The sequence below is a fragment of the Ciona robusta genome, chromosome 8, assembly GCF_009617815.1.
Source record: "Ciona robusta chromosome 8, ASM961781v2".
Taxonomy (NCBI): Eukaryota; Metazoa; Chordata; class Ascidiacea; order Phlebobranchia; family Cionidae; genus Ciona; species Ciona robusta.
Window position 1 is genome coordinate 3,361,833 of NC_143242.1, and position 10,308 is coordinate 3,372,140.

The 10,308-nt window shown below is 37.1% G+C and overlaps 3 protein-coding genes across 3 annotated transcripts in view; all 3 read right to left on the reverse strand.

The window, feature by feature from the left end:
* The window catches only part of LOC149732348 (ATP-dependent DNA helicase Q5-like), a 96,392-nt gene that overhangs the window by 63,452 nt on the left and 22,632 nt on the right, over nt 1-10,308 (reverse strand). The window lies entirely within an intron of this gene.
* On the reverse strand, nt 259-3,854 carry LOC149732353 (uncharacterized). The gene is made up of 10 exons (XM_089883733.1): nt 3,637-3,854; nt 3,430-3,520; nt 3,064-3,271; nt 2,678-2,808; nt 2,266-2,471; nt 1,672-1,924; nt 1,452-1,609; nt 1,274-1,384; nt 1,024-1,156; nt 259-761 (listed from the first exon to the last, which is right to left on the reverse strand). Exons 1-10 carry the CDS (start codon nt 3,804-3,806, stop codon nt 522-524), a joined length of 1,701 nt encoding a protein of 566 aa, XP_089739859.1. The 5' UTR covers nt 3,807-3,854; the 3' UTR covers nt 259-521.
* On the reverse strand, nt 3,942-10,108 carry LOC149732354 (uncharacterized). The gene is made up of 10 exons (XM_089883730.1): nt 8,131-10,108; nt 7,575-7,665; nt 7,122-7,329; nt 6,838-6,968; nt 6,582-6,787; nt 6,221-6,467; nt 6,004-6,164; nt 5,622-5,732; nt 5,405-5,537; nt 3,942-5,077 (listed from the first exon to the last, which is right to left on the reverse strand). The coding sequence occupies exons 1-10, from the start codon at nt 8,331-8,333 to the stop codon at nt 4,841-4,843; spliced, it is 1,728 nt and encodes a 575-aa protein (XP_089739856.1). The 5' UTR covers nt 8,334-10,108; the 3' UTR covers nt 3,942-4,840.

Below are 10,308 nucleotides of genomic sequence, written 5' to 3' on the forward strand. Positions count from 1 at the left end.
GATAAACGTAGTTTGCGCACAGTCATGTTTGATATAATTCCCACTCGTTTGGTTAACTTTTGCCTCTCTATTTTTAACAAATCTGTCCCTTTAGATTTTAGAATCAGCTTTATACTTGGCCACGTTCTGTACCGTTATAAATTCTATTTTGAGTCGTTCTTCATGTAGTATTCTTATATGGGCGTCTTGCTATTTGGCGATTTTACGCTATAGACCAGGATAGGCATTGCTGCTTTTAAAATCTGTTACAAGTTTGACACGCTATGTTGAATTATGTAGTAAGTTACACAACCACCAAACAAATAAACTTTTGTAAAACTGAGGGTAAAGTTTTTAGTGTAATACAGATAATAATATTCACTATCTAATATATTTTTTGCCATATATACTCTAGTATTAGTTGTAGTTGCAATAAGTTGCCTAATAAACAAAATTTAAAGTGCAGTAATTAAATATCATTATCTAGGTTTCAATTACGAAACATTTTTTGTATACGCTCTAATTGTTTCAGATACAGTTGTTTAAATGTTGGTAAAAACTGTCAAAAACAGCATTAACATGCACAGCAGCAAAGCATTGGTGGATTTATAACATGTAGCGCCGCTGGTTGTTTCTATTATCCCTATATCGTTGCTGGTTGTCATCTCAACTGTAGCATCAGTTGTAAGATTAATGTAGATTCCTAACGAGTCCCAGAAATCGCATATTTCGCTTTTGTGTCCGGTCAATACAGTTGTGTTTGGGACTTTGATTCGTAAAAGCTGCAAAACGAAATGAAGTATATAGTAGGGTGGGGGAAGATGGGACACCTTTTCATTCTATTCTCTCGTCTAATTTGGTGGGAAGCATATAAAATTTAAAGAATTATGAAACCTTATCCCTACAACTCCAATATACCGATGCTAAGTATATAAAACACGATCAGGATGTTTGGAAATCATGTGCCAAAGGTGTCCCATCTTTCCCCACCCTACTGTATTTAAGTTACTCTATGCAACAAAAATGCAGCACAAAAAATCCAACCTCATCTGCTGTACTGGCATAGGCGGGCCAAGTAGCGAACGTGTTAGACTGAGGAACTCCATTGTGGGCGAAGTTTCCCCAGTAATCAGAGAACATATTCATGATCATATTATCGTCTGCAGTTGGGGTGGGTCTATAACACAAAATGTTATAACAAGTGTATAATACAATATTAAACTGTCACTTTTTGTATTTGCAATTACACAAAAATATTTTACCCAAAAATCATTGTACAGCAAAGTTTACTTACAGGGTCCTGAAAACGTAAGCAAGCTCAATGGCATGTGTTGATGCATTGGGAGGGTAAGCATTTGAATAGAAATACACCGAAGCGGGAAGGTCGGTCGTTTTGTGCGCCAATCTAATTCAACATAGTGGAAATTACAGTGTAAAAACTTTGTGTCAATATTCTTCTTCGTTTAAATTACCTGGCAATTGCCCGAGTTGGGCACACGAAAATACCATCTCCTCCCGAATCATAAGTTAGTTTCGCGTAATTAAACCCAGCTTCGTTGCTCGCTTGCTTAGAATATTCCTCTACTATTAAAGGGGCGACTTGGGAACCAAAGTTAGCAATTGTGGAGTTCTGCAATTTTAAAAAGTAGGGCAATGTAGCTAATATTTTTTTGCTGGTAGTAGTATAGTTACCACAAACTCTTCTCTGCTGACATGCGTTTCCGGCTGATACGTCGGCGAGTATCCTTCTTCAGTGTTAGCACCGACGATAATGGCTTTCTTGTTCCAGTTACCAGATTGAATTAGTTTTAACGGCTGGTCTTGAATAAGTACTTTGTCAACATAAGGACGAAATGGCTCGATGCCTCCCAAACTAGTTTCACGTTGTATGACAAAGTTAGAAACAGCTGGATAAGCGGACAAGATGATACTTGCATCTTTTTCTCTGTGGAAAATGTGAAAAAGTCTATGCTGCTATAACATATAGAGGCAACTGTATACGTAACGTTAAAGGTTGGGGTTAAACGGTGTATAGCTATAAATAAGTCAACATATATAATAAATGGGAGAACACGGGACACCTTTAGCACATAATATATAAGTATCGTGGATTCGTGATCGTGTTTTAAACAAACAACAACTAATGGTCTATGGTCGTGGGGATACGGTTTTATAAGTTTTTAAATGCTCTTTGTTTATTACAAAATGGGTCGAGAAAATTGATAGAAATGGTGTACCATCTTCCCCCACCCTACCATACAACAACGCGTTCAGTTTCATACTCACAATAAACATTGAATTTCCTGCGTTCCAGTGCAATTAATGGTTTGGAGCAAAAACCTGGTCAACTCGTTTGCTTCAGTATTTGTGTAAAATTGATAATAAGCGGGACTGCTTTGTATTATTGCTCTGTGGAAGAGCGATTCACTTGTTGGCGACACAAGATGCAAAACTACAGACTGTGCCCCAGCGCTTTCTCCAAATATTGTGACCTGGAATAAAGGAAATATAAAGCATTGTTTTCAAACACTCATTTTTTTATGAATGATTGAATGGATGTAACTTGTTTAATTCCCCTCAGGTTGCGGGGCAACAGCCAACGTTGTATGTTCTGTTTCACACACCTTGTACCAGCTGACGAGTTACCACGTCTATGTACTTTGTAAGTATAATGTGGTTATTATACAGCATAATATACCTTGTCCTTGTCTCCACCGAAGTTAGCAATATTATCCTTGACCCACGTCAAAGCTAGTTGTTGATCTCGTATTCCTTGGTTACCTTCCAAAACCACATCACCCTCGTTTAATGAGAGAAATCCAAAAGCCCCTTAAAAACAGCAGATTCATTAATCATTAACACTACAGCATTTATCACGCGAATCGCATTGAAAAAATCCGTGTCAAAGAAAATCTGGAAATATTTTGTGCTGGAGCGGAAGAAATGGATATCTTCTTAAACATCTTTATTTACATACTTACTAAGTGAGTAGTTCGCCAATACTACCATAGTATAACAGTGGTAATATTTAAGCTATAGAACGGTAAAAAGGATATTTCTTTAAACATCTACTTCCATACTTACCAAGTCGATAGTTCGCCGACACTACCACAGTATTGGTTCTGTTGCAGAGTGCTTTGCCGTCGTATACGGGGTCACCGATAGCTCCAAACATGAACGCTCCTCCGTATATCCATACCATGACCGGGAGACGGTCTTCGGGTGCTATAGCCGTGTCAAGGTTTAAAGTTGAGGGAACAAACACGTTAAGTACAAGGCAGTCTTCGGTGTACTGTGGGAAAGTCAGTTTAGTTTAAGCTTGATTTAATACAGAACATGTTACGAAAAGTAACAGGCATAAATCAAAACCAACCAATCGTATATATAATAAAGAAAATATAAACTGTGGTATCGTCAGTCTCTCATTTAATTACAGAAGAACATGCTTACGTATAGACCGTTGCTCTGAGGACACTGGATGTACTTATATCCCGACACATCTAACGATCCTTGGTGCGAAACCGGCAAGGGTGACTTGAACCTTTTATAACATACGGCAACGTGTTGTTATATTTGTGTAAAAATATAATATCATATAAGGAAAAAATTACACAAAACATGAAAACAGTTACACAAAATATAATATAATTAAGTTACCTTAAACTCCCAATAGGTGGTTGGGCAAAGGGGACTGCATAAAACGCATGCGCTTCTGTTGTACTTGTTCCATTTAGCAATCCACTAGTTGTGTTCACAACAGGAATTGCAAAGACTTCAAAAACTGACACTTTAAGTAGCAAAATGCACATGCAAGTTAAAACCTTCATTATGCTTCACTGCAACTGAAAACACGTCTAGTCAAAATGGTTGATCTATGGAGCATAACGTTCGAGATATACCAGCATATATATAGGCTACAACAATAGGTTTATTGCGCGTCTCTAACAAACATTCATAATGCGATTTTGTCTTGAACTGTTTGCTTTACGGGTAAGTCTACTAAACTCGGCATTAAAAAGGAACTTTCAAGAAGGTTTAACGAGGAACAAAAACCCAAAGTTGTAAAGCGCAAAGTAAAAATCCTTCGTCAGAAGTGGCGTAAAATAGATTTGTGCGCTCGGGCATAAAATTATAATACTTTACCCTTGCCTACCTGGTTATTTAGCAAGAGGATAAAAATATGGCATTCCAGCTTTTGCTTCTAAAATACCAACTTGGAATTGCGAAACCTTTTGTCATTGTGTTTACTAAGCGTCCAAACCTGAATAGACTCTATTATACGCCTGGGGTTAACCTATTGACCGAAAATAAGAGTAAGACCATTTATAACCTACTGACACGCATGCATTGAACACCCGCGTGTTATAAAGTCTGTCGTGGTTAACCCACGCCAGAATCAAGTAAAAATTACATTAGTTCATTCAGCACGCGGCGTATTGCAACCTGGTGTTTATATTTTTTGAACAGTATAGCCCTGTAAATTTTGAGTTGACCTATACATAAATATCATGTGTATTAATTAAAAAAGAGCTTGTTTCTTTATGTAATATAGTATGTGGGGGTAGATGGGATATATTTAGCACAAATTATCAAAATATCCTGACCGTGTTTTAAAAAATTAACAACGGTCCATGGTAGTTGTGAGGAGATACGGGTTTATAATTCCTTAAATGTTCTTTGTTTACTACCAAATCGAATGAGAAAATAGAATAAAAAGGTGTCCCATCTTCCCCAACCTACTGTACATTAAACAATATTTCTTTAATTTACTATGTACGATAAACATTCATTTAAAATTGCAAAAGTGTCAATTTACTACTGCTTATCTAATCAAAAATAAAAGATGAAATTTCCTAATCATTTAACAAGTAATAGAATATAGGAAAAGTAGAAGACATGTGAAAAGCATTGCTAGAGGTTTACGTTGTACATATACACCGTTGGTCGTTACTATTATCCCTATATCGTTGCTGGTTGTCATCTCAACTGTAGCATCAGTTGTAAGATTAATGTAGATTCCCAACGAGTCCCAGAAATCGCATATTTTGTTTTTAAATCCGGTTAGTACAGTTGTGTTTGGGACTTTGATTCGTAAAAGCTGCAAAATAAGATTGAGCATAAAAAGTTTTGTATAGTACTGTTTTTAAAAGGACGATTTTAAAAGTCGTGAGGATACAGTTATACAATTATGTGAGTATTCCTTGTTTACTACCAAATGGGACACATTTAGCACATGATATCCCAATATCTTGATTATGTTTTAAACAATTAGCAACGGTCAATGGGATTCGTGAGGATACGATTTTGAAATTCTTTGATTGTTTTCTGTTTACTACCAAATGGAGCGAGAAAATGGGATGAAAGGGTGTCCCATCTTTCCCACCCTGATATATACATACAACAAAACTCCAATACAAAATCCAACCTCATCTGCTGTACTGGCATAGGCGGGCCAAGTAGCGAACGTGTTAGACTGCGGAACTCCATTGTGGGCGAAGCTTCCCCAGTAATCAGAGAACATATTCATGATGATATTATCGTCTGCAGTTTCGTTGAACCTAATGAATGAATAGAACTCATTTATCCTCGTAGGTTGGGGCGACGCCATTCATTATATCACGGGTGTTCTGTTGCATACTTACACTGTCCTGAAAACGTAAGGAATCTCGACTGCATGTGTTGATGCATTGGGAGGGTAAGCATTTGAATAAAGAAACACTGAATTCGGAATGTTGGTCGTTTCGTACGCCAATCTAAAACCCAAAATAATATAGTAGGGTGGGGGAGAGATGAAACATTTTTTCTTTGTATTTTTTCGTCCCATTTGGTAGTACACAATACCATTTAAAGAATTATAAAAAACTATCCTTAATACGTCTTCCGTAAACTTTGTTGATTGTTTAAAATATGATCAGGATATTGGAATAGCATTCATATACAAAAACTGTCCCGCCTTCTTCCACTCTACTATACAAATAATAATTTTCATGCTTCGTAGTGCTTTGTACCGATTAAATTAAGTACCTTGCAAGTGTTCTGGTTGGACATACAAATAGACCATCTCCTGTCATATCCTCTATTAGCTTAATGTAATCATAATCATCGCTTACATTGGTCACTAGTTTAGAGTATTCTCTTATTAACGACGGGGCTAATATTGGGCCAAAGAAATAGGTTGTTGTGGCCTGTAAATTAAAAAAAGTGTGTTTTATTAATGTTTTTCCTCACAACAAGTAATCACCTTAAACAGTTCGAAATCATGGAATTGTTGGAAACTTTCTGATTGTCCTTCCTCTGTGTTTGAACCAATAATAATTGCTTTCTTGTTCCAGTTACCAGTTTGTAATAGTTTTAACGGCTGGTCTGGGATAAGCACTTCATCAATATAAGGTCGAAAGGTCTCAGTGGCTCCAACACCGTATTTTCGTTGCCCGACAAAGTTAACCACCGCTGGATAAGCGGCCACGATGTCGTCAACATCTTTTTCTCTGAAGTAAAACATATGAAACTCCTATGCTTTGTTTAATAGAAAGCAAACCGCAGGCCAGTGAAAATGGCCGTAAGGGCATAAACATCTCGTTCGAACAACATCACATACTCACAATAAACATTGAATTTCCTGCGTTCCAGTGCAATTAATGGTTTGGAGCAAAAACCTGGTCAACTCGTTTGCTTCAGTATTTGTGTAAAATTGATAATAAGCGGGACTGCTTTGTATTATTGCTCTATGGAAGAGCGATTCACTCGTTGGCGACACAAGATGTAAAACTACAGACTGTGCCCCAGCGCTTTCTCCGAATATTGTGACCTGGAATAAAGGAAATATAAAGCAGTTTTACAACCACGCGAATTTAATACCTTGTTCTTGTCTCCACCGAAGTTAGCAATATTATCCTTGACCCACGTCAAAGCTAGTTGTTGATCTCGTATTCCTTGGTTACCTTCCAAAACCACATCACCCTCGTTTAATGAGAGAAATCCAAACGCTCCTGTTTACCGAAATGCACAAATTGTAAAAAATGAAAACTAAAAAATGAAAAACTATTTTAACTTCAAATTTGAGACGAAATCTGTTATTAAATTTCGGTCACTACCGTGAAAAGGAATTGCCTGTATAATATTAACGGCATACGCACTCTTACCTAATCGGTAGTTCACTGTAACGATCACTGTATTAGTTCTGTTGCAGAGTGGTTCTCCATGGTAAAACAAAATCGTGCTGGAACCGGTCATGAACGCCCCTCCGTGTATCCATACCATGACCGGGAGACCGTCTTCGGGTGCAATAGCCGTGTCAAGGTTTAAAGTTGAGGGTACAAACACGTTAAGTACAAGGCAGTCTTCGGTGTACTGTGGGAAAGTCAGTTTAAGATAACCTATTTAGAAAGAAAAAGATGGGACACCTGTTTATTCTATTTTCCCGTTCCAGGAAGTAGACAAAGAACATTCAAACAATCAAAAACCATATCATCACGACTCCCACATACCATTGTTATTTGTTTAAAACACGTTCAGGATATTTGGATATTACGTGCTAAAGGTACCCCATCTTACCCTACAGATATATAAATATTTTGATTTAAAAACTTGCTTACGTTTCCTCTATTAATCTGTGGACATTGGACAAGCTTGTATTCCGACGCATCTATCAATCCTAGATATGGTACGGGCAAAGGCGACCTGAACCTTTAAAACATAATAGCAATTGATTTGTAACTTGGTATAAAAATAAAATAAGGCTTCGGGTAGTAGGGTGGGGAAAGCGAGACATCTTTAGCAAAAAATATCGAAATATCCTGATCGTGTTTTAAACAATTATGGAAATCATAAAAATACGGTTTTATAAGTAGGGTGGGGGAAAATGGGACGCCTGTTGACTTCTCGTTGAATTAGGTAGTAAACAAGGAACATTCAAAGAATTATAAAACTGTATCCTCACGACTCCCATAGACCGTTGTTAATTGTTTAAAACAAGATCAGGATATTTGGATGTTATGTGCTAAAGGTGTCCCATCTCCCCCCACCCTACTATAATTTTTTAAATGTTTTTGTTTACTTTCAAAAGGTACGAGAAAATATAATGTAAAGTGTCCCATCTTCTCTCACCCTGCTATATATTAGGTAAAGGAAAAAGCGATATAAGTAAGTTACCTTAAACTCCCAATAGGTGGTTGGGCAAAGGGGACTGCATAAAACGCATGCGCTTCTGCTGTACTTGTTCCATTTAGCAATCCACTAGTTGTGTTGACCAATGTTCCTGTTGGCTGTCTGTTCACAACAAGAATAACTGCAAATGCTCGGTAAAATGAAAGTTTTATCATCAAAACGGCCGCGAAAGAGACTACCGGTTTCATTTTCTATATATTTCTAGAAAAACATACATCCCAATAACTGATTAAAGAGAACGAAGTTGTGGCTATACCACCACGTTTAATAAACTATAGTTAATGGTATATGTCAGTCGTCAGTGCGGATTAAATTTGAAAATTCTCCCAAACCAAAGCTTTCTTTCGAAGTAATTACACAGGTACAGATCATCTTTGCATAAAGTTGTTCAGTTTGTATATTTGAAATTGCTAAAACACTTTTGAAACTGACCTTAAAAACATAGAAAGTTATATTTCGAAACACAAATGTTTTTTTCTTCGACAACGCAAGTTATCTTTAGCCTATGAAATATAATATTTGCGGTGTACGGCTATTATACCGTTGTTCTGTGCCCGTAGGGGCATTATAAGCTTATAACTAGCCCTGATCTTCAAAATTTGTGTTCATTGCTGACTCTAGATAAAATTTGCAAGACTGGTATTTTATTTGGCATACAGCACGTTACCATTTTTTCCTAGCATTAACCTATACCACTTTACAGCGCATGATATTACTTTAGCATGTTGACTTATAACGTATAGCCCATACATCCTGTCACGATGATCCATCACGGAACTTGTGTTAAGTTAAACCAACACTAAACCTTGGCAATATTTATTACAATATTGGCAACCGGCTTGTCCAGAACAACAAACGCTGTCCTTGTCACTTCATATGCAAATAAATGTGAATAATATGTATTTTGAATTTCCGTTCGAGATATTACAATTCAAAACCTTTATAGGTTGTAGTTATAACTTTCTGACAAACTTTCACTTTTTAAAGTGTTTTGTGGTATATAAACTCATGTCCTGCGTTTTTTCAATTAAAATCGTATTTTCTTAGTTTGGAAAATAATGTAATTAAAGGCGACAACAAAAAACTGTAAAAGAGCCAATTCAGCAAAAGAATATAGAAGTTGACATATGTTATCACCAAACATCGAACCAAAGACAGTTACGTTTACGTAGACCCCTACAGAATCCCAAAAGTTTGTAGTTTGTTTTAATCGTAACGTTAGTCGAATTTTGATGAGTAAGATAGATTCCACTGCATTGTATTAATCATACGCGCCTTCCCCGCCTTACGTGCCGCCAGCCTAATTATTGCCAGGTCTGCGCTTTTTGCGTTTGCTTCAGTTTGAGCTTCCTGGACAAAAAGGGCTAGTTCGTGGTTAAAACAGTTACACAGGTATAGTTCTCGTTCCACTGTACAGCTACATAGTTAGTTCTTGCTCTACTGTTGCTCTGTATGAATGTTGTAATGGTCGCTGTAGGGAAAGACCGTCATCAATTGTAAGTACACCATTATGTTTTGCATGTGTATACGGTGTTAGTTTACTTACAGCACGGAGTTGGGTTAGATGGATACCATTAGCACACGCTCAAGTTGTAAGTAAACGGTTAGTGCTCTTCGCTTATGACCGAATAGGACGATGAAAAATAATTATAACATGCACTATTTCCCCCAGCCTACTATTTGTTATCTTGACGTGATTTAATTCAATTATATCGCTGTCGAATTGAGTTGTGCTATGGCTGTAATAGGCAAGGTCTCCATTATCTTGGTTAAGGCAACGTCGCGGACCAATCAATAATTAGTAATTACGATGGACAATATACCTTCACCAATGCTAGCAATGTTATTCTTGTCCCACACAAGTGCAGCCAACTGTGGATCTTTGGTTCGTATAGTTTTTTGTTTAGTTTTGAAATCAGGTAAAGCCAAACACTATGAACGTAAGGTGTTAAACATTTAGTTGAATGACTTCATTTAAAATTAATGTGCGGCGGTGTGGTAGAGTGGTTGGCGCGGTTGCCCCAAACTGAGAGGTGACAGGTTCGAGGTTAGTCGTTGTCACATGCTGTGACGCGTATGTGTGATTTAAAAAGGCATTTAACGGCAATTAATGAGTTGTCTAAATTACTAACCATTCAATGTGTATAGGTATCGCTGATGTGT